At 45.5% G+C, this 24,106-nt stretch overlaps 2 protein-coding genes across 2 annotated transcripts; both read left to right on the forward strand.

Annotated features, from left to right (window-relative positions):
* Window positions 1–1,439: 1,439 nt before the first annotated feature.
* On the forward strand, window positions 1,440–6,295 carry LOC136652454 (vomeronasal type-2 receptor 26-like). The gene is made up of 3 exons (XM_066629396.1): window positions 1,440–1,517; window positions 2,777–2,903; window positions 5,385–6,295. The coding sequence occupies exons 1-3, from the start codon at window positions 1,440–1,442 to the stop codon at window positions 6,293–6,295; spliced, it is 1,116 nt and encodes a 371-aa protein (XP_066485493.1).
* Window positions 6,296–9,650: 3,355 nt separating this feature from the next.
* Window positions 9,651–18,553, forward strand: LOC136652455 (vomeronasal type-2 receptor 26-like). Its single transcript, XM_066629397.1, has 3 exons — window positions 9,651–9,744; window positions 10,429–10,587; window positions 17,643–18,553. Exons 1-3 carry the CDS (start codon window positions 9,651–9,653, stop codon window positions 18,551–18,553), a joined length of 1,164 nt encoding a protein of 387 aa, XP_066485494.1.
* Window positions 18,554–24,106: the final 5,553 nt, after the last annotated feature.

A 24,106-nucleotide genomic window follows, 5' to 3' on the forward strand; every position in this document is an offset into this window, starting at 1 on the left:
GATGGGAGGGATAGTCTCATTCCCTCTTAGCTGTTGGCTAGTGTTGGTCAGATCTGCCGAGGCTTTGCTGAACTTTACCTCTGCTTTTCTGTCAGTCATTCAATCTTGTCTTTCATGTTTTGAATACTCTCGGTGCATGCATGTTGTTTTTTTGCAAATATGTGTAACAATTTCTTAAGTAAATGCAGCAAGGTATGAATGAGTGAACACTGTATTCCACGGGAGCCAGGAAGTAGCCAGAGGTCTCTGCGTCTCCTTCCCCCAAGGAAAGCCACAGGCCCCGCAATGGGACTTCTCATCTCTGCACTGGATATTTTGCTCGTGCAGATGAGAAAACCTCCATGTTGGGCTTTGCAGCTCAACTCAGAGGATAGGATCAGGCGTAAAAGAGCTCTGCCAGTCCCATCTCCCTCTTGGGCTGGTCACTCACCCTGCCCCACTCTCCCCCACCCCAGAACAACTCCCCCTCGCCCTGAAAAGCTCACCTTTGGGCTTACATTTGGGGGCTCCTGCAACCTTCCCATTCAGTGCTAAGGCCAAGCACCGACGCGCGCTGATGCAGCACAGGTGGCCTCTCCACCCTGGGTACTGCAGACATTCCTTACAGCATGTTTGCAACACCCAGCGTCGGTGCGGAAGCTCAGTGCCTGTACTCAAATTACACAGGATTGGGCCCTTAAACCAGGATCTCTGAGCAGCTGTTCTCAGACTTCAGGGTGGAAATTTTGCTAGTGAGTCTTCTCTGTTCAGCAGAAGAGGATGTGATAGTTGCATTGAGGGCTCAAACCTACCCAGATTTCCAGTGCTGATGCATCTGCAGAGCACTGCTGAGGTACCTTGTGGAGGCCTGTGTGACTACTCCCCCACTGCAGGAGGCAGCACACACCTTGTTGGCATGTCTGCCTCCATGCTGGTACTCTGGATAGGATTGGGCCTAGCCCCCAAGAAAAAAGACTGCAGTCTAGGCAAACTAACACATCAACTGTTTGAATCCTTCTCATGTTATCGCCTGAATGTGCTTCAGTGAAAGAAGGGATTCAGTCTCCAGTGCAGGAATTTACATTTGTGGTATGGTATTTGTGGTATGGAAATCTTTCCATAGTTGCAAACACTTGCTGCAAGGGAGTGGCGCCAGGATGCAGTGCTCTTGTTGTCTTGTGTGCTCCCTAAGGCACCTCGTGAACTACAGAAGCTGGACTGGATGGTCCTTTGGTCCTGATCCAGCAAGGTTCTTCTTATGTTCTTATGCTCTGGTTTTATAAATCCTGAGATCTGATCTTCATTTCCAGCTTCATCCATTTTTGAGAACAATTCATTTCAACAACAACGCTGGGAATGAAGTGTTTTTCAGTGAAGGCATAGAATTCTCCACTGGATATGACATTCTGAACTTCATCACTTTCCCAAATAAATCCTTCATTCGAGTGAGAATTGGGAGGATGAATTCTCAGGCCTCCTCCAACCAAGGGTTCACCATTAAGAAAGAGACCATTATTTGGCCTAGCAGCATCAACCAGGTGAGTGTTTCAGATTCTGATTTCCTGTGGAAGCTATTTTATTTCATCCATGCCTCTGGCTCTCTAATTTTTCCAGTTCAGGTTGAGTACCCCTTATCTGTAATTCAGAAATACAGAATATTCCGAAATCTGGAACATTTTTGAGCGTGACTTTTTTCTCCTAAAGAAAAAAAATCACAAACTGTGTTTCATGCACAAACCTTGTTTCGTGCACATAATTTTTTTTTTTTAAATTACCTTCAGGCTATTTGCGAAAATGTCATATGAAATATCAAAAAATTTTGTGTTTAAACTTGGGCCCCATCCCCAACATCTTTCATTATGTATATGCAAATATTGTGAAATATAGAAAAATCTGAAACCCAAAACACTTCTGGTTCCAAGCGCTTTGGATGAGGGATGCCCAACCTGTATTAGTGCCACAGAACTGATTCCGGCACATACCACATGGACATTTTCGGGGGCCCTCCCAGATGCCCTGACCCCCAACTTACCCTGGAGCAGGCACCCCATGCCCAGGGTGGGGAGGCTTCCCTGCCCTTGAGGGGGGCAAAGAAGGTTGGCTCACCCCAACCAGACAGAGGGGGCTGGCAGGGCAAACAAGGAACACTGCAGGAAACAAGCCAGGAACAGGAAAGGCCTTTTCTGCCCCACTTGGGGGAAGGGGAGGGGCCAAAAGGGGGCCAAAAGGAAGCCAGGGATGAGAGGGGGCAGTGAAGCAGGGAGCCATGAGTTGAACAGCTCCTGCTCCCAAGCCAGGTGTGGCAGCTCTGCTAAGGAGGAGGACTTGGGTGCTGGAACCCCTCCCCTCTCCAGCCAATCTGAGGCCTCCCTGGGGGTGGGACAAGCCTGCTCCAGGCCCCTCCAGGGCTGGGCCCCTCCAGACATCTTGTTCCTGTTAAAGGTTAGGCCAGCCATTTTCAACCACTGCACCGTGGAACATTGGTGTGCTGCAATCTGTTTGCAGGTATGCCTTGGGAGTGCCTTGGTCATTCATTAGTAGGGCAACTGGAGGATATGAGCCCCTCTCCACTGGCAGTATGGTGTGCCTGGTCAATTGTGAAAAATCTACTGGTGTGCCTTTAGCGCCTTCTCAGTGTGCTGTGAGATTAAAAATGTTTGAAAATCGCTGGGTTAGGCTTTTCAGAATATATTCTTAGCCTAGGATGTATGGATATCTTCAAACTTTGGGTTATGATGTGTACATGTACTGATAAGTTAGGCACAATTTAACTGCGCTGTCTCCGTATTGTGATCAGGGGTCTCCACATTCTGCATGTTCTGAGAGATGTCAGCCTGGATGCCACAGAAGAGCTCGTGAGGGAGAACCAACCTGCTGCTATGACTGCTTGAGATGCCCTGAAGGAACCATTTCAAACCAGACAGGTCCGCCATTCAGGAACCTCAGAATATACATGGGGACACTTGATAACTATGCTTTCGTCCTTCTCCTTTTCATCCCTGGCACTGAAATTGACATCTCAGGGATTCATAGTCACTGCCTCAGTTCATGTCTGGCTGTGATTTTAATCCAAACCGTACAACATGATGCCTTAATGCACCGGCAAATCCCTCCCCCCTCCTATTTATTTATTTTTCACATTTTCTACCACCCTTCCATGGGGCTCAGGGTGGTGCACATTGTTCCTCCCCTCTTTTTGTCCTCACAACAGCCTTGAGAAGTAGGTGAGGCTGAGCGATAGTGACTGGCTCAAGGTCAGGCAGGAAGCTTCTTGACTGAGCAGGGATCTGAACCTAAAAAGACCTGGTGTAGGTCCAAGGACATGAATTGGACAGCAGGTAGCCTATGAAAACAAAAGAAAAAAGTGTTTTTTTTTACCTCCCCTAGGCTGTCTGGTTTCCCCTCCCCCCCAGCCCATAGCATGGAGTGTGGTCTCTGTCAGCAATAGTAGTGTAGCTAAGGCAGGGCCAGGGGATACAGGGCCCTGGGTACCACATCTTGAGGGGTGTCAAGCCAGGGGATCATTCACAGGCATTCAGAGTGATTGAGGGCCTCCTTGCCACAGCAGTAGCTTCTGCACCCACTTCGTGGACACTCAGGACTGTTACGCACTGCTCTGAGCGGCTGATGGCTTTTTCGCTTTCCTCCCTCTTTTTGGAGGAAAAAAGGCCAAAGAAGCCATTGGAATGCTCAGATTGGCACACAACCACTCTGAGGGGTTGCAGGACTCAGAATGGTGGAAAAAGCAGTAGGACGCTCAGAGCGGCACTCAGCCTCTCTGAGCATGCTGTAACCTGGAAGTAATCGGCAGTGATGTCATCACGTCACCACAATTGCTTCCAGTTCAGGTATGTCCAGGAGGTGACATCGCAGGTCAGGGCCCTGGATACCAAAGGGGCCAACTACGCCTCTGGTCAGCAGCACTGCCCTCTCTGGACACGGACGCAGACACACACAGAGCCACACAGATTGCTTCCAGGTCTCTTCTCAGACCTGGACAATTGCTTAGACCTGGACAATTGCTTCTCAGACCTGGACAATTGCTTCCAGGTCCAGGACAATTGCTGATTGTCCTGATACTACCGAACTACCTAACTGAACTACCAAACTACCGAACTACCGAACTGATACTACCGAACTACCGATTGCCCTGATACTACCTAACAGGGATCTTTGAGGGCTCTAGGGTTCAGAACCAACAACTCTGAGCGCCCAAAACCCTGGGAGTGAGACCAAGTATACAACACACAGGAAATTAGAATCTGAAACACTCACCTGGTTGATGCTGCTAGGCCAAATAATGGTCTCTTTCTTAATGGTGAACCCTTGGTTGGAGGAGGCCTGAGAATTCATCCTCCCAATTCCCACTTGGATGAAGGATTTATTTGCTTCCAGGTCCAGGACAATTGCTTCCAGGACCTTCTCAGACCTGGAAAATTGCTTCCAGGTCTCTTCTCTTAACAGCCGCAGGAAGTCCTCCTGGAATGGATCTCATCTTTTGGGATGGGCACATCAGTCACTCTTGTCTCTTGAGCTGGAACATTTCATTTCAGCTGCACTGAACTGGAACACCTTTGTGTGATACACAGGCTGCTTTTCCATGACTAGGTGTCTCTTTCCTTGACTAGATGTCTCTTCAGCCTTGACAAAGCTATAAACACAATATAATCATCTGGTTTTGAGATGTCCCTTATTGTGACTGGTTTAGCCAAATGCCAACTGCTTTCCTTCTGCTTCTTGACACCGCTTCACTGACACTCCTCACACATGCATCAGTTATTCTAATTCCCGTAGTATCAGGAGGTAGCAGAATATTTCAAGGGAAGAGGGTAAAAAGTGAGAGAGTGATAAAAAAAATATATGACCTAGTAAGTAGTATCCATATCTGTTTAGACTCAGAATAGACGGTCTCTTGGCATAATGGATACCTTCTGAAACCTGATAACTCCTTCAGTAAGGTGATAATTTTCAACTACACCCTGGGCCCATGAGGTAAATTGTACATGTGCACAGGTTCAAAATGGGAGCCCAGGAGCCAAAGGAAGGGGCCTGACAATTTCCTGGGGTTTTTCATTTTCCAGTCTCCACAGAACCCATGTGGGGTGGGTGGGTGAAGGGGATACACCATACTTGGGCCTGGGGTCAAAAGGGGGGTCTGACTGGCAATCGGGGACCCAGAAATTTCCTGTAATTCAAAAAAAAATTACATATATTATGTAGACTGGCATTCACATTTTGTGTAACCCTACATAGTTTTATATATCCTAATTCATAGAAATTGTAATCCAATCAGAGTATGACTTTATGATCCAATGAAGAAAGGAAGGAGTTCAAATGATATCCCGGCAGGGGAGATGATTAGGATTGGCCTCAGTGAGTGGCATGAGACTGTCTTCTCTTTTCAGATGCATCTCACTGTGACAAATGCCCAGAAGATGAGCATCCCAGCAAGGATCACAGCCACTGTATCCCCAAAGTCATCACTTATCTAGCATACGATGAACCTTTAGGCACTGTTCTGGCTTCCACTGCATTGGTTTTCACTCTGCTCACAGCTGTGGTGCTTGCAACTTTCATCAAATATCGGGACACCCCCATCATCAGAGCCAACAATCGGGATTTCACTTACCTTCTGCTCATCTCCCTCTTGCTCTGCTTCCTCTGCTCCTTGCTGTTCATTGGACAAGCAAGCAGGTTGACCTGCCTTTTTCGACAGGCTGCTTTTGGAAGTGCCTTTTCTCTTGCTCTTTCTTGTGTGTTGGGCAAAACCATCACTGTGGTTCTTGCATTCGCAGCCACAAACCCAGGAAGCAAGATGAGAAAATGGGTTGGGAAAAAACTACCCTTTTCCATTATCCTTGTTGGTTCTATTGTTCAGGTTGGCCTCTGTGTCATCTGGCTGGGCACCTCTCCTCCATTCCCAGACCTTGACATGTTCTCCCAGCCTGGTCAGATCGTAGTGGTATGTAATGAGGGCTCAGGCACCATGTTCTATCTTGTTCTGGGCTACATGGGCTCTCAGGCCTTCATTAGCTTCATGGTGGCCTTCTTAGCCAGGAAGCTGCCTGACACTTTCAACGAAGCCAAGTTCATCACCTTCAGCATGTTGGTCTTTTGCAGTGTGTGGGTGTCCTTTTTTCCAAGCTACCTGAGCACGAAAGGGAAATACATGGTGGCTGTGGAGATCTTCTCCATTTTGGCCTCCAGTACTGGGTTACTTCTTTGTATTTTTGCTCCTAAGGTGTACATTATTTTGTTTAGGCCAGTCATGAACACCAGGGACCAATTCTTTAAGAAAAGGAATTCTACTAAGTAACTCCTTAGAGTCGTGTAAAGGCCCATGGCTGTGGCAAGGGTTGGAGGTTCTTTTTGGTTCCAATGAAGAAGGGAGTCCAATCCTAGCTTGTCATAAAACAGCTTTATTTATCAAAAATCTGAGAGCATCAACTTACAGGAGCACTTTCAGGCACAAGACTTACAAAACTCTAGGTGACCCACCGAGCCAGCAAGTCCCAGGAGCAAAGAATTGGCTGAACAGAGGGACTTATATAGGCTATAGGTTACTAAAAATATCAGCACAATGAGCAAGAACAGGCTAATTGAAAACAGAGTGACATATGTTGCTGAAATATAAACTATGCATTATTACTCTTTCCAGAATTCTCATCATTAAGAGTTATGAAGCAGGTGCAATGAAAAGATTGTTGTAGGCCTTAGTCTGGGAAAACACTGTGCATTAACAGCCCAATCCTAGCCACACTTTCCTGGGAGTAAGCCCCATTGACTCTAATGGGACTTACTTCTGAGTAGACCTGCATAGGATTGGCCTCCTGGTCAGCTGCAGGTCAGGTCATTTGCATTTGGGCCCAACTTCTCACGGGAATGTTGCAGAGATTTCCAGCGAAAAAGCAGACGGCTTTCTGAAAATGGAAGGCAAGGAGAGAAGATGGCCGCCAGGCCTTGCACCTGCCATTACAAGTAATTTGGAATGTTAGCAATCCCCGCTCAGTCTATCATGTGATGACCAATATTAGTAAGTCTGGGCTCTTCCAATCGGGGTGCTCTGTGTCCCCTGCTTCTCTTGAGAAATGGAACTAATTCTGGAATGAATCCTCAGGTATAGGATAGTCATTTGTACTATAACCCATTCTCTGGTTGACTTCTTGGCAATGGGTGCAGCAGAGTCAGTCATCTTACAGATTCATGTACCTGTACAACTCCCTCACTAGTTTTTAGGAAGAACATTTTCAAAAACCCGTAGCACTGCATGTTGAGTGCAGTGGAGTATTGGGTCAGCTATGCGTGTCTTATTAGGGAATCTGCAGCTGTGACTTTTTGAGCTCAAGTTTGGGGATCTTTGGACTCCCTAGGGGACTTCAGAGTCCACCAGAAGTTGGAAATTTGATTGAGTGAATGCGCCAGAAAGTCAGATAGCAAGTGACTTTTCACCCCCAAACTGTTGATGGAGGCTACTGGGGTCTTCTTCAAGCCATACCTATTGCAGCAAGAGACAGTACTTTTTAAGGTGATGGAACTTACGACTTGGGGCAGTTGCCCTTGCTAGCTCCTAGTTAAAGGATGGGGAGACATGTCCAGTGTTTCATTATAGGCTGGACATTGATGAAAGATCAGAAAGGATCTTGAGATACTTAACAGAAAAATAGGAAATATTGGCACAGCTGTAGAAGGCAGCTACTTCCTAACTGTGTTCATTAAACTCTATTGGAATAGTCCCTGGCTGTAAGTGACAAGGCATACAGCGTCTGCAGTATAATAGCAAGCCATCTTTGCAATGTCAGATTGGGGCTGTGGCCGTGCTTGGTCTTGGGAGAAGGGGAAGGCTCCCTGCAGATTTCAGGATGCCTCCTTTCAAAACGAAGCAGCCGGTGTCATGTCGCAGTTGGGTTTTGGAAAGGGATAGCATGAGGCAGAAGGATTGGTCAAAGAGGCCCAAATAACTTCTCCAGAGACTTCTTAGCTCAGGGGTGCTGGCTGAGACCCCCATAAGTAACTACAACAAATTCAACCTCCAAAGCTTCTTGACTTGTTAAGCTGTGCATGATGCAGTTTGGAGCTTCCTTGATGCCACACCACAGGCTGAAGTGGCATCGCCTGGGCTGTCTGGTTTACCTCGCCTGGGCTGTCTGGTTCCCCCTCCCCCCCAGCCCATAGCATGGAATGTGCTCTCTGTCAGCAATAGTAGTGTAGCTAAGGCAGGGCCAGGGGATACAGGGCCCTGGGTACCACACCTTGAGGGGTGTCAAGCCAGGGGATCATTCACAGGCATTCAGAGTGATTGAGGGCCTCCTTGCCACAGCAGTAGCTTCTGCACCATGGACACTCAGGACTGTTACGCACTGCTCTGAGCGGCTGATGGCTTTTTCGCTTTCCTCCCTCTTTTTGGAAGAAAAAAGGCCAAAGAAGCCATTGGATGCTCAGATTGGCACACAACCACTCTGAGTGCTTGCAAGAGGGGTTGCAGGACTCAGAATGGTGGAAAAAGCAGTAGGACGCTCAGAGCGGCACTCAGCCTCTCTGAGCATGCTGTAACCTGGAAGTAATCGGCAGTGATGTCATCACGTCACAATTGCTTCCAGTTCAGGTATGTCCAGGAGGTGACATCGCAAGTCAGGGCCCCAGATACCAAAGGGGCCAAATACGCCTCTGGTCAGCAGCACTGCCCTCTCTGGACACGGACGCAGACACACACAGAGCCACACAGATTGCTTCCAGGTCTCTTCTCAGACCTGGACAATTGCTTCCAGGTCCAGGACAATTGCTGATTGTCCTGATACTACCGAACTACCCAACTGAACTACCAAACTACCGAACTACTGAACTACCGAACTACCGAACTACTCTGTCTGAATAGTAGACAGAGTAATGGAGAAAAACTAATAACATCACTTTCTCGTGCTTCTTAAAGTTGCTTTTGCACAGCAGGCTTTGAAAAGGGTGACCCAAATGCATGTTAGCACCATGTTCCCAAGGGCCTCCATTTGTAGAGGTGGAATATTTTCTGAGTACAAAATATCAGGGACAAAGGTAGAGCTCTCAAATTCAAGAACTTGTAGTTTGGGCACTATTGAACATCTGGCTAGCCAGACACAGGATGCTTGTCTTCACACCTCCCAATGAGCAGAAAGGCCTTAACTGAAGTTACTACACAAAATCTTCCTTTATCTGCTCTACAACACAGAGTATCTGAGAAAGAGGCAAAGAGAGAGAGTGGCAATTATCTCCCCTATAATTAACAGTTATGTGATTAATTCCCTGCCATGCAAATCCCCCTCCCCAGGGATTTTGAGAAGCAATTTTCCAGGGTCATAAACAAAAAACAGATTCATCAGTTGTAGAACGTAATCATGAAATGGCATAAACAGTGATGTTTCTGATAAATGCTGGCATTGCTGGGCTCTGCCATTACCAGTCTTGAATAACCTATAATATGATGACTGTGTTCAGTCTAACAGATAGATTATGCCTTATCAATTACTGTAGTTGCTTGGAGTGTGCATGAAAGCTTCACGGCAGAAACAGATTGCAGAGACCTAAAATGCTGCTCCAGCTGTTGTTTCTACTGCTGCCCCAGGCCATCAGTGAAACCTCAGATGAAGTTTGTGAAGCAACAACTGACAGATATTCACGTGATTATTTAAAGCCAGGAGACCATGTCATTGGTGCAGTTTTGTCTGTACAAATTGTTACAGATCGAGGAGTGTCCTTCACATACTTACCCCCCAATCCTGGTTTTCATAGAGCCAGGTAAGTTTGCATGTATGTAGGAGGTTGATCATCATAGCATAAGCTTCAGCATTTCAGAACCAAACTTAGACCTCAATCCAACCCAATTTACCACTGCTGGTGCAGCCAATGGGGTATGTGCTGCATCCTATTGTGGGAAGGCAGTCACAGAGGCTTCCTTTATGTAAGGGAACATTTCTTACCTTTGGGCTGCATTGGAGCTGGAGAGTTGGATAGGTCCTAACCAGGTCTACTCAGAAGTAAGTCCTATTTTGTTCAATGGGACTTAGTCTCAAGAAAGTGTGGTTAGGATTGCAGCTTTAATGTCATAACTTTAGTCCTGACTGTGGTCAAGCCATGCACACTTTCACAAATAATTTCTGCGACAGTGACAATGAACCAGAAATGGAAGACAGTGACAATGGAAGAGCAGACTTGCACAGATAACATGAGAGTCTTATGTTATCTTCCTAACATCTTCCTCTTCCTTCTGGCAGCACCTAAGCTTCTTTGTTCTTCAACATTTCCCCCAAAAAACTTTACATTTGCAACTCTCCCTGTGCTTTGCGAACTGGGGGAGTGTGGGGGGGGGGCAGGATGGGACTACTAATTGGCTACTAACGTAAGCAATTGAAAACGACTTATTTTCATGCAGGTCAGAGATAAAGAATTACCAGCATGCCTTGGCTTTGCTATTTGCTGTAGAGGAAATCAACAGGGATGCAAGCCTCATGCCCAATGTCACTCTGGGCTTCCACATCTACGATAATGCCTTCCAAGCCAGATTAAGCTGTGATGTCCTTCTGTCCCTGCTGACAACGGAAAAAGACAGCTTTCCCAATTTCAAGTGTGGAAAGGAACCCAGTACGTCAGTAGTCATTGGAGGACTCAATTCTGAAGCTTCTATCCAGACAGCTACCATGCTCGATCTCTACAAGATTCCACAGGTAGGGGTTTGTGGGATGAAGCATCAGCAATTTACCATTGACACACAGTTTCCACAAACTACAATAGTCTCTCTCTCTCTCTCTCTCTCTCTCTCTCTCTCTCTCTCTCTCTCTCTCTCTCTCTCACACACACACACACACACACACACACACACACACACACACACACAAACAAGGTAGAGTTGCATGATGACATAGACTATGAAAAACTCTCTTGGGCTGGAATCCTATGCACATTTTCCTGAGAGTCAGTTCCATTGATCTCAATGGAACTTCTGAGTAGACATGCATAGGGTTGTGCACTTATTCAGGTTTTCCTGTTGGAGTATTCTACTCTAGCAGTGATTTTCAGCCTTTTTCATCTCACAGCACACTGATAAGACACTAAAATTGTCAAGACACACCATCATTTTTTTATTTTTTTTTGGACAAGTCACACCATGCTGCTGGTAGGGGAGATCACATCCCCAAATAGCCCCACTAATGAATTACCTCCTCTAATAAATGATCCATCAAACTTCTGTGACACACCAGAGGACCATTTGTGGCACATCAATGTGCCGCAGCACACTGGTTGAAAATCACTATAGGGTTCTACAGGTACTATAGGGTTCATATTGTTTGTTCCCTTACCCTGAAGAGACCTGGGGCTACTTCCCTGGCTCGACAGGATACAGTGGTAGCCATTTCGGCACTGTTGTAGCCCCGGGTGCTAGGGAAGCATAGGATTGGGCCCCTATTTAGCCACAGTTTGGCAAACGAAGCTCAGCAAAGAGATGTATCTTCTAAGCTCTCTCTGCAGAAGTTTCCATCGTTTTGGATGCATAACTGAAGAGCTCTGATTTCTAGCAAGGGTTGTTGTATCTTTCTGTAATGAATGAAGTCTTGTTCCTCCTCCCACCCCATTCAGTTTGGTTATGGCTCACTTCACCAAAGACTGAGAGACAAGGTTCAATTCCCTTTTTTGTACCAAATGGCCCCAAATGAAGCTTCTCAAAGTGAAGGAATAGTGAGGATCTTAAGATATTTCCAGTGGACTTGGATTGGCCTAATTGTTTCCAATGACGATAGTGGAAAAGAGTTTGAACAAAGCTTGAAATCCATGTTCAGCTGGAACGGCATCTGTGTTGCCTTCACAGAAAAGATGCCGTTATTCTCTCTCCACGGCTTAATTTCATCGTTTCACCTTTTGCTTACTAAATGGGAAGTGATGCCAATTCTTATTAAGACGAAAGCCAATGTGATTGTTGTATACGGGGATGGAAATTATATGTATGGTTTGCAAAGGGCGCTACATTTTTATGAAAATATCATACCACTAGGGAAGGTTTGGATCACGACTCCTCGATGGGAAATAACTTCAAAGTCATTTTTCCTTGAAACAGATGTCAAATCCTTCCATGGCTCCCTGTCCATAGCGACTCATAAAAGGAATGTGCCAGGATTTGAGGACTTCCTTCAAAGATATAACCCTTACCAGCAAGAAGAGTCTGAGTTTATGAAGGACTTCTGGTCTGATGCATTTAACTGTAGGAAAAATAATTTCAGGAAATTACTTTACATTCAACGCTGCACATGGAAGGAAAAGTTAGAGACTCTTCCTAGGACTGTGTTTGAAATGAGCATGTCTGACCAGAGCTACAGTATCTATAATGCAGTCTACGCCTTGGCACATGCCTTACATGCCATTCAATCATCCTGGCTGCAAATGTTGAAAGAAACCCCTAGTTGGGAACTTCAGACCATGCAGTCATGGGAGGTAACAATAAAAGTCGTGTTCATTGTATCATTGGGGCTTCGGTGAGCAAGTAAAATAAATAACAAATGAGTAAAGTAAATAGTAAATAGGAATACTATTAATACTAATACTACTACTACTACTACTACTACTACTACTACTACTAATACTAATACTAATAGATGGGAAAGGTGTTAATCTGGATTGGGACCAAGTTGTGGTGTTTAAACTTTCAATTTCACTCTAACTTGGCTCTTCCAGACTGGTATTGTTCTCATTGCTGGCTAGCACAGATCCGTTCTGCTGAGTTGTTGGATGTTACTCCTGAATTTCTATCAGCCATTTGGTATTTTCTGTCATTTTGCTCACTGTAGTATACTGCGTATTGAATTCTCATTTTACCAGAAGGTGCAACAATTTCCTTTAAAGAACATATGGCACAATCCAAAACAGCCCTTGGGCTGGCACATGGACTTGTGCCAGTCACTGAGGGCTGCCTCCAGCGCCATTGTGCTGGAGGAAATGTAGGTTAGCACTGGCTGAGTCAGGCTGGCATGGGGGCTTGGGGAGGGCAGGCAGGAAGGAGGCATTCTGGAGTGGGCGGAGGGCTGGCGGGCCTGCAGGTGGGTCGTGGACGAGCAGGAGGTGGGGCCTGGATTTGGCACTTTTCCGAATCCAAAGTCCTGGGTGACCCGGAGCAGCCGTGGGTTGCTCGGATCTGTGCCACCTCTTTAGGTGGTGCAGATCACAGTAGCCCCATTGGGGCTGCTGCAGTATTACCTGGGGTAATGTATTCCCCTTGCCCCAGGCTGAGCTGCAGGCTGCCCCAACCCTACTCTGGATGTGGGACAGGCCAGTTGGCCTCCCCATTCCAGCGTGGGTTAGAATTGGGCTGATAGTGAAGTATAAGAGATGCAAGTGCTTGGACTTTCTCAATGTGGGTGAGAGAGAGAGAGGAATGTGTGGTGTTGGGTGGCAGCTGACGCAGAACCGCCCTGACAGATTCTACTAATAATTGTTACATTTTCTCCTATGATGGCACAAGCTCTCCAACGGCTTACTTTGGAGAAAGTGGGTGGAGAATCTCCCCCCCCCTTTTAGAGGGGGCCGCAATGATTTTCTGTGGACTCCAACAGGCAGTTCTGCCTCACCTGACACCCCACAACATACATCCCTGGTGTGTGTGTCTAAGTGTGAAAATGTGCAAAGAACTGAAGTCAGGAACATGGAGAAGTTTTTTTCAGAGCTCAGGGAGGAAATTCTGTAACGGGATCTTTAGTTTCTCTGGAAAAGAGAAGTTTTGTAGCATGAATTCATCTTGGATAAAAAATGCAAAAGGGACTGGAAATCTTAGGGTGTGAAAAATCCTTCCATGCCTGCACGCCTTTGCCCTGGCTGTGGAAATCCTGAAGTGTGATCTTCCCATCTAGCTTCACCCATTTTTGAGAAAAGTCCATTTTAACAACAGTGCTGGGCATGAGATCTTTTTCAATGAGATCATGGAATTCAACAGTGGATTTGACATTCTGAACTTGGTGGCTTTCCCAAACAAATCCTTCGGCCGACTGAGAGTTGGAAGAATAGATTCCCAGGCTTCCTTGAACCAAAGCTTCACTATGAAGGGAGATGCCATTATCTGGCCCGGCAAATTCAACAAGGTGAGCGATCCAGATTCCGATTCCCTAAGTAATTTCTTTTCTTTCACACCTCTGACTCTGATAACCACTTTTCCACTATCACTGCCAAGGCATCTCACACGTATGAAGTTACTAACTTGTATTGTCAGCAACTGGCTCTGTTGAAAAGATTCTGATGAATATAACAAGAGTTGAGGGTGCAAACTCCAAATAATATACAGGGGGGGGGCTGTATCAGCAGATCCCATATCCAGGGTTTCACGTATCCAAGGAAATGGGCACCCCCATTCGGCCCCCCCTTCAAGTTCCTTGGGGCATCTCCTGTATCCATGTTGGGTTCAGGAACAGGACTCTTGCCGGTAAGGAGGGGGAGGCCTGTACTGAAGCACCCTAATTCTGGTATATGGTTGTTGGCTTAGCCTGCAACTTAGATCACAGGTACCACATTCTTTGGTCCTTGCCAACTTATTGCTGCTTACCTAAGGCTGCAATCCTAGCAGCACTTTCCTTAGAGTAAGCCCCATTGAACAAAAGAGGTCTTACTTCTGAGTAGACCTGGTTAGGATTCTGCCCACAGTCTGGCTATCAGCAGAGATCAATGTGTCAACACCCCAAAATACTGAAGCAGAATCTGAGCTGAAATGTTCCTGCCTATTTTTGTACCCCAGTCTTGAGTTAGTCTTATGTTACACTGTATTCTGTCCTGAACCCCTGGGGGCTGGGGGATAAGAATAGGCCCTCAGTTTGGCTGTACTTGTCGTAAGAGGTGACTAAACAGCCACCGGGTAGATGGGACTCATTAGCCTGGGAAGGCAGCTCATCTGAGAGAAGGATAACTCTGATCCAAAACCTCCACTGCCTTGGGGCTACATCCAGTTATGGAAAAGGCTTCAGGAGTCAACCTCGAGGCAAAATCCAGAGCTGGAGTCCCTGAGGTAGTTCATGGCCAAACACAGTCACGTTCTGGCAACTCCTGTGACGCCGCTGGAACCAACCGTATTGGCCTCTGCCTTTCCATTGGACCATTTCAGCGACGTGGAGAGGGGGGATTTTCTGCATGGGTAACTGTCTATCCTCCATATCTACTTTACCCAGGCTTTGCGCACTGGAGAGGACACTCTGTTCCAGAGCCACTATTCAGAGCGCAATACCATAGTCTTCCGAGACTGAAGGATGACAGCAACAAATTATGTCCTGGTAAAATAATCCTTAGCCTGCACCTAGAAACCATTACTCACATTCCATTCATTGTAGGTGCAGTCTGTATACAGTACACCTAGATTGTAGTTTTGTAAATCAGGTGCATCGATTCATGCACCTGAACCCAGATGAATATGTTCCTAGATATATGTTGTATACCTGGGTACAGCATAATACGTTTGTCATTTCAGACAAACATTAAACATTCCAAGGATGGGGGTTGGCTAATTCTGTTTCATCTGCAGTGGAGTGAGGCTAGTTTACAGGACTCCAAGAATCTACATATATTCTGCTACAGGGATTTGGAAAATCTGTGCATGGCTGGGCTGTCTGTTTTGAAGGCAAAACCAGAAGAGGTCATAGTTACGAAGAATAGCTTCCTAACCATTCTGTTGTGTCATCTGGCTTTAACTCAGTTCTGCCCAGCCCACAGGTGTACACAGTTGGTCCCTGTTGCAGAAACAATGGGCAGAAACAGCTTAAGACGGGCACCATCAGAATGAGGGCAGAAAGAGACATTTTGAAATGAAATTTTTCTTGCAAGATTCCATGGGCTAAGTGGAAGACATTGCCCCAAATAACTGTACAGCAGCCCTCCAATAAGGTTCCTAAAGCAACTGTAGGTATTTCATTTCCATTTATGTTTGTAAAGGTGGAACTTTTTTATGTGCAGGGGTTTCGTTCCCTGAAGTTCCACAATTGGGGAAATCCACGTTGTGCCAAATCAACCAGAAACACGTGATTTTACACAAATTACAGCCTCAGAGCCCATGTCTACTCAGAAGTAAGTCCCATTCTAGTCAATGGGGCTTACTCTCTGGAAAGTGTGGAGAGGATTGTAGCCTAAATCTAATGCTTGGGATTGCTGGGAAGACTTGCTTGCTGGGCTGTTTTGCTTATGTAGGCTACACCACAGAGAGCCTGCAGGAGCTTAGTCTGAAGGAGGGGGGAATTTGGCAGAGGGTGCCTGGAAAATGTGGGTTTTTTAAAGCAATCCCCCTCTGTTACTACTGTGTGTGTGTGTGAGAGAGAGAGGGAGGGAGGGAGAGCGATCCTCTTTGCTGCACCACTTCTGGCTACAGGGGTTTCTCCCTTAGCTTCCCCTCTCCCCACAAGATTCTCACTGATTTTTTTGGAGTTTTCTGCGCTTGCCTCTTTGATGGCTCAGGGGCTCCAAGGAGTCTTTCTGTTCCTGCGCAAGGCGCACAATCTTCAGAGCCTCTTCCATGGCTCCAGGGCTACTTCTGTGGCTATGCAACACACAGCTTTTTTGCAATGTTTCTGTACCTTGAAACAGAGGCAGACACCATCACGGGGCAAAGGTGTGTGCGACTTTGAATTGCCCCCCGCCCATTCTCATTGAGATAAAAAACCAGTGTATAAACTGTGGCACCTGTATATCATTTTAAATGACAGGGCCATTGTATCCTGGATAGCTATGCCCCAGTCAAACCCATGCTGTTATTGGACATTTGTGTCTGTTGTTTTTGTACCCTGAACATTTGTGTCCCAATATAAGTATACTTATATTTGATGTGTTTTTTTATTTTTATTTTTAAAACACCAAGGTAGAGTTAGGGCTGGGATAAGAGGCTTAGCATATATAAAATGGGGGTTGCTGCCCAGTTACATTTAAATACAGGTATTTATACAGGTATTTTATACAGGTATTTATACAGGTATTTTGCTTTTTGCCCAGCTTTGGTGGGATGCCAAAAAAGGGACACACACACACGCACACACACAAACACAAACTAGATGTGACTATCCAGGGATGACAATGACCGGAATACATTTGACGAAGGCACAATCAACATAGGGTACGATGTGCTTAAATGCACAGGTACATTCAATAAAGTTAAACTGCATTTGCTTCACATTATGGTCAGAAGTTGCCACATTCTGCCTGCTCGGAGAGATGTCGACCTGGATACCACAGGAAGGCTCGTGAGGGAGAACCATCCTGCTGCTATGACTGTCTGCAGTGCCCTGAAGGGACTGTGTCAAATTATACAGGTAGGTGACTCAGGAGCTTCAGGAAATATATGGGGACATTGAATAAAAAAGGGGGTTACCCTTCTCGTTGGCATTCTTTCAAATTTCTATTTGACATCATTTTTCATGTAGTAAAGCCTCTGAGTAGCACCATTCCTGGTCCAGAAAGGGAAATCTCAGTGAGTCGACTAGCAGAAACTGGCATGTATGTGAAGCACTGCTGGGGATGTGGGGACCAGTAGGCCTTATACTGGTAGCAGCACACCACAGACAGGTGAAGAGGCTGGCATCCATGGCATGACAGCCATGCCTCATGGTCCCCTGGCATATCACACAGGTAGGATTGGGTCACCAGTGGGTTGAAAATGTCACCGATCTTCTCAAATTGTCTCCTTTTTTCAGATGCTTATCACTGCGACAAATGCACTGTAGGTAAGTATCCTGTCAAAGATCAAAGCCACTGCATTCCCAAAGGCATCACCTACCTGGCATATGATGGAATTTTAGGTCTCAGTTTGGGCTCCACTGCACTTGCTTTCACTCTGCTCACAGGCTTCGTGCTTGTAACTTTTATCACACATCGAGACACGCCCATCGTCAGAGCCAACAATCGGGATTTTACTTACCTTCTGCTCATCTCCCTTTTGCTCTGCTTCCTTTGCTCCTTCCTGTTCATCGGACGACCTGGCAAGATGACCTGCCTTCTTCGACAGCCTGCTTTTGGAAATGCCTTTTCTCTTGCTCTATCTTGTGTGTTGGGCAAAACCATCACTGTCATTCTTGCGTTCACAGCCACAACCCCAGGAAACAAAATGAGGAAATGGGTGGGGAAAAGACTATCTACTTCCATTATCTTTGCTTTTTTTATTGTTCAAGTTGGACTCAGTGCAATCTGGCTGTGCACTTCTCCCCCATTCCCACACCTTGACATGTTCTCTCTACCTAGGCAGATCATAATGGTATGTAATGAGGGCTCAGACACCATGTTTTACCTTGTTTTGGGCTACATGGGCTTTCAGGCCGTCATCAGCTTCACCATAGCCTTCTTAGCCAGGAAGCTGCCTGACACTTTCAATGAAGCCAAGTTCATCACCTTCAGCATGTTGGTCTTTTGCAGCGTGTGGGTGTCCTTTTTCCCAGGCTATCTGAGTACAAAAGGCAAATATGTGGTGGCTGTGGAGATCTTCTCCATTTTGGCCTCCAGTGCAGGACTGCTCCTTTGTATTTTTGCCCCTAAAATGTACATTATTTTGTTGAGGCCACATATGAACACCAGAGACCAGTTCTTTAAGAAAAGAAATTATATGAAATAATTCAGTAGAGCAGCCTTTCCCAAACTGTGTGTCGCAACCCACTGTTGTGTCAACCTCACAAGCTCATGTGAGGTGGGTCCTCCTGTTCACACTCGCATCCAAATAACTCCAAATAGAAGCCATTCCAGAGGCAATAGTGACCCTGCAGGGTTTGTCTGAGTCACACCAGTCCGATGACCCTCTCTAGTTGCCTCCACGGGCCTCCGAATGGCCCACACAAGCTCCCAAAACTTCTAGTTTGCCTTTGAAAACTGGAAGTGGCTTTTGGAGGCTTCTGCAGGCCATTTTGGGGCCTGTGGAGGCCAGTAGAGTGGGTTGCCAGCTCAGGGCAACCCTGAATAGGCCTTCCAGGCACCACTGAGAGCATCACAACCCACCTTGGAGGCTGGTTGTGGTATCAATAAGATTGGGAACCACTGTAGTAGTTTGTAACACAAGCAATCCTTTCTTAGAAACTAACTGCAGAGAAGGCAACAATAGGAGCGAGCCACTTTATCTAGACAAGAACAAACTGAATCACTTTTCATCAAATTCAAAGTGATCAGGATCACTTGGCCATCACCAGTCATGACAGGCTTATCTCTAAAGTCCAACTCTTAAGATGGAACTCAAGAGGAATTCATCTCAAATCTTGCTTTATGTCATGTGCAAAAACATGAGAACATGGGAAGAGCTAATATGTTTCAAGCCCCCTCCTCATTTGCATGATAAGTGCATGAGCACATGGTAGATGACCTTTGACCTATCACACAAAAGCATCATGGGGCAATGTACTTTAGGTCTTGCTTGTACACACATGCAAACACACCTGTCTCTTTGAAACCATGGGGAGGTACCATCCAACCATCCTACATATTATTTCTAGAAACATACGTAAAATAAATAATACTGTGTAACACAGAAAAGTTTATGTTCAATTTTTAATGTTCTACAATTCAGAGGTACTGATTAAAATGGAAATCTGACAGGTTTTTGTATCATCAAAACATTTTCAGTTATCTTAAAATTTGTGTTTTTATTAATCCTGTATCCTGTGCATTGTAACATACATTGTATCATACTTCTGCCTACATTTTGGAGTAGAGTAACTATGGATGCAGTGCCAAAAATAGCAACCTTTTTGAAATTCTCACACTGAAATGAATTTTAAAAGCATTAAAGCATTCAGAGAAATATAAATTTGTTCACATTTTATTACAAAGTACAATTTTACCTTGCCAGTTCCTACTGAGAATGCCCTGAATCCGCATATATGATCAATACTAGAAACCACATTCCTAAGCAAATTTAAGGTATTTTTTTTGTTACATTCCACCACTTTTGATGTCAACTTCTGATCTAGAAGTATCACCTTTCCTATTGTGACCTTTTTCTCAAGTACGTCCACTGGAAAGGACAGCTGTGCACAGGAGTGGGCAGCTTGCCCCATACTTAGGAGTTTGTTCAACACCATCCTTCCCCAAACTGAGCCTCTTTTCTGGGGCCAAGCAGGTGTGCATCCACATCTCAGCCATCTCAACTTCCAATGGGACAGGACCACTGTTCCATGATCGCCATGGCACTCCAGCCAAGGCCCATCCCATACCGTGAAGTACTACTAGTTGGAAAAACCTTAGGGAAACTGCTCTTCCTCATCCGAGCTAAGTGACACCTTGTACAATGGATTAACAGCCCAGCAGTCCTATCCAGCTCCCTCCTCCACCAATGCAGGAGTGCCAAAACTCCCCCATCACTAGTCTTACTTGTATCTTCCTCTCCAGGGCTTCATTGTGTCCCTCAGACTGCCCCATCTTCTGCCAGCCTTTCCTGTCTCGCAGGGCCTGTCCTTGTAGTGCTGGGCTATGGCTATTGCTACTGGCTAGGGCAGGCTGGTCAAATCACAAATCAAAGGCCCACTGTCCAAATCTGGACCGCAGAAGCAATTTATCTGGCCCCCATTCTAATTGGGCTCTCATAGCTTGATAATTGGGCTTTCTCATAGCTTGAAAGTGCAAACAACATTTGCACATTTTCTCTTCTCTCATGTGTAGCTAATGAGTATCTATGTGAAAACAAAGTGCTTATTTCTGGCCATCATCTGCTTGATGATGTCACTTCTAGTTCTCAGCAGGCAGGATGAATGCAAACTTCAGCCTCTGTATGAAATGAGTTTGACATACTGGACTAGGGGATACAAAGACAGCTTCTCCAGGCTTGCCTAAGCTCCTGCATGCGCCCATGCTGGCGTGCTTGAGATGCTGGTTGGGGGAATCATCCCCAGCATTGGGGTTGGTCCAGCCAAGGCTCACAACAAACTGCTTTCACAATGCTCTGGCTGATGTAGAGGCTTCTGGGGCAATTCTTCATTATGGCCAAAGGACATATTGCAGCCTGGCATGGGTTGCATGCCTGTGACTCCATCAGCAGGGAAGGACGGCGCTGTAGGACTGAGCAGATCGTGGTCATAGTCATGTCATGAATTATATTATTTCTGAGAAATGTATATCCCAGAAAGAGCAGATTCCATTAAAAATAATTAGGATTCCCCATTTGAATAATCCCTTTCTTATTAAATGCAAGAAAGCCATTCATTCATTCATTTATTATGAAAAGGTCTTATTTTTTATTGTTAGTACAACAGTGATGAGCCCTGCTCAAAGATATAGAGCAGTGTTTCTCAAACTGTGGGTCGGGACCCACTAGGTGGGTTGCAAGCCAATTTCAGGTGGGTCCCCATTCATTTCAATATTTTAATATAGTAGATTAGATGCTACCATAGTATGTGACTGCATTTGGGGAAATGTTACAGATCTATTCTTTTAACAGGCTATTGTTTATATGCTTTTAACAATGGTAGTAAATGGGACTTATTCCTGGGTAAGTGTGGGTAGAATTGCAGCCTAGTAGTGCAAAAAATGTTCCTGCTTGATGATGTCACTTCCAGTCATGGCATCACTTCTGGTGGGTCCTGACAGATTCCCATGCTAAAAAGTGGGTCCCGGTACTAAACATTTGAGAACCACTGATATAGAGTAATTCAGCACAGGTGTTAACATCAAACTGGAATTACAGGTGTCTGGGAAAATTGAATCTCCTCATTCTAGTTATATCAGGTTTTCTTGCTTATAAGAAAAATAAACAAAGATTTGCACATCCCCCTTTTTTTCCTTTAAGCAGGTGAGTTTACCTTTCTGAAGAAACCTTACAACTCTTCATGCAATTCCCATTTCAGGATCTTACCAAAGAACTTTCAGCATGTCATGGCCCTGCAGTTTGCTGTTACTGAAATCAACAATAATCCTGACATTTTACCCAATGTCACTCTGGGTTTTTGCATAACCAACAACTCCTACATGAAAAGGATAACCTATTTCAGCACACTACAGTTGCTTGCTACAGGAGCAATCATAAAAACCAATTACAACTGCGACACAGATAAGAGGAAACTGCTGGCCCTTGTTGGGGGAGTTGACACTGAAACCTCCATCCATATATCAAACCTTGTCAGTATCTACAAAGTACCACAGGTAGGGATACTTGTTGGAAGGGAGCGGGGAAAGCAAAGCAATCAGCAAAAGCACCCTTTCCTATGGTAAAATATCCCCCGGCCAGGGTTAGTTGCAATCAACAGAACTTACATAGGAGGCAGAGGCTTGGTTAAGAAATACTTTACTCAGAGTTCTTAATTGCTTACATGCATCTTCCGATTGATCAGAGGCAGTGTCACTAGGAAGACTGTGGAAGGCTGATAAGGATGGCCTGGCAGGCAAGGAGTCCTGGCAGAACACATACTTCTCCTTTGGTGGGTGTTGGAAAAAGAGTGGTGTGGAAAAAGGGCAGGAAGGAAATGGTGTTAAGGACCACACCTCCCTCCGGGACCAGAGTGGGGCAGGTAGATGGTTTCAGGAGACTGGACAGTACACTGCCCTCCAGGTGACCTAAAACTGAATTCTGGATTGGATTGATGTTAATGTCATCTAGGACTACTTTCTAAAAACAATTTTGTTTAGCTCACATTGATTGAGGGTGGATTTTAAAAAATGAAAACTTACAAAGCTTTTCATGAAAAGTTCAGGGAAATATTTTTCTGTTCATAACTACAGGTCACGCCTTGTTATCCACTGGGGTTCTGTTCTGGAACCCCCAGTGGATTACAAAAAATCAGTGGATACCAAAGCAGTGGAAAAATAGCGTTAAAGACCCCTTTCCAGATTTCTTGACCCTCCATTATCCCCCCAGAATTCATTGGTATAGAAGCTATACCACATTCAGCCACTAGATGGGGAGAATAATTGAATCTAATGGAAAGAAATTATATAACAGTGTGAAAGAAGGAAATAGGGTTTTGATGCTTTTTTCCTTGTAACAAGGCATTTAGAAGAGGATCTCTGTATCACTGGTGAGTCAAATCAGTGGATACCAAATCATTGGATGCTGAGGTCCCACCTGTATTTCCATTTTTTAAATATTTAAACTTGATTCATTTCAGTTATATCTGTGTCCAGATTATTACCTTGGCATGGAGAGTTGTGCCTCCTTGGGGATAGCAAAAATTATCTTGAGATGTGGCCAAAGATTCCCTTTCTCCAGAGTAAGGAGCTTCCTCAGAAGGAAGATAACTCCTCCCTAAGAAAGCTCCTTTTGCCAGAGGAAGTTAACCTTTGGCTGCATCTTGATACTCACTTCTATTTTCAGACATTTTTCAATGCTGACCCACAGAAGGCAGAACCCATAAGAGTATTAAACACTCTTATGACCCAGTCCTATGCTGGGCCTATGGAAGCGAATCTCGTGATCTACTGTCATTAGTTCTGTTATGGCACCATAAAATCTGCACTACAATTACTTTCTTCAGAGCTGCCAACTCAAAGCGTTGGAGACGTCCATGTGCCTATCAGTGGATCGCAGGCACCCACTGAAGCAGGTATGGTTGTGGCAGGATCTGTTAGGGGGAAGATCAGGGTGGGGATTGGGGAGCAGGGGGCAGCTAAATGATCATTCTTCACACATCAGAAGACTTGCAAATATGGAAGAGATTGCACAAAAGTCTCACATGTAGAAATCCAAATTGAAGCTTGCCTTGACTTTGTGCTTGGGCAACACTTTGCAAAAGATGTCACCCAAATTTTTTGTTGTTGTGATTCCACTCATGCCTGTGCAACAACCCAAAATGCCACCTTCTTGCTTAGAACACAACCTAGAGAGATGAGGGATCTCAGAATGGGTCATCAGTTTCTTGTGGAGCTTGACCTTAAGATTCTCAAGATAGGGGAGGCATAATTATTTCTGGGAAGAGTGAAGATGAAAATCTCAAACTGATTACCCCCACACCCGCAATAAAGACACCAGACTTCGGCTTGGATGGAAAATGGGCCACTTTATTGAACTTCAACTGCAGCAGGGCAATAACACTGAACATCAATCGTGCGGGGCAATATGGGGGAAACGGTCCTAGCCGTCTGCCTCCCCCTACATTCTCATTGGGCATACCACCTGGCTCGAGACCTCAGCCGTCAATCGCCAACTTAGGTCTTTCAACGCCACCCCCAATGGGGGCAAGGCAGCCGGACTCCA

Source organism: Tiliqua scincoides, chromosome 5 (genome assembly GCF_035046505.1).
Source record: "Tiliqua scincoides isolate rTilSci1 chromosome 5, rTilSci1.hap2, whole genome shotgun sequence".
Classification (NCBI taxonomy): domain Eukaryota; kingdom Metazoa; phylum Chordata; class Lepidosauria; order Squamata; family Scincidae; genus Tiliqua; species Tiliqua scincoides.

Bases quoted from the DNA above. Each gene is read 5' to 3' on its own strand.
- LOC136652454 (XM_066629396.1), top strand. From the start codon at position 1,440: ATGAATTCTCAGGCCTCCTCCAACCAAGGGTTCACCATTAAGAAAGAG. The intron at 1,518-2,776 runs GTGAGTGTTTCA...TATTGTGATCAG, and splicing joins GGCCTAGCAGCATCAACCAG to GGGTCTCCACATTCTGCATG. The intron at 2,904-5,384 runs GTCCGCCATTCA...TTCTCTTTTCAG, and splicing joins AACCATTTCAAACCAGACAG to ATGCATCTCACTGTGACAAA.
- LOC136652455 (XM_066629397.1), top strand. From the start codon at position 9,651: ATGTCATTGGTGCAGTTTTGTCTGTACAAATTGTTACAGATCGAGGAG. The intron at 9,745-10,428 runs GTAAGTTTGCAT...TATTTGCTGTAG, and splicing joins CCTGGTTTTCATAGAGCCAG to AGGAAATCAACAGGGATGCA. The intron at 10,588-17,642 runs GTACGTCAGTAG...TCCTTTTTTCAG, and splicing joins CAAGTGTGGAAAGGAACCCA to ATGCTTATCACTGCGACAAA.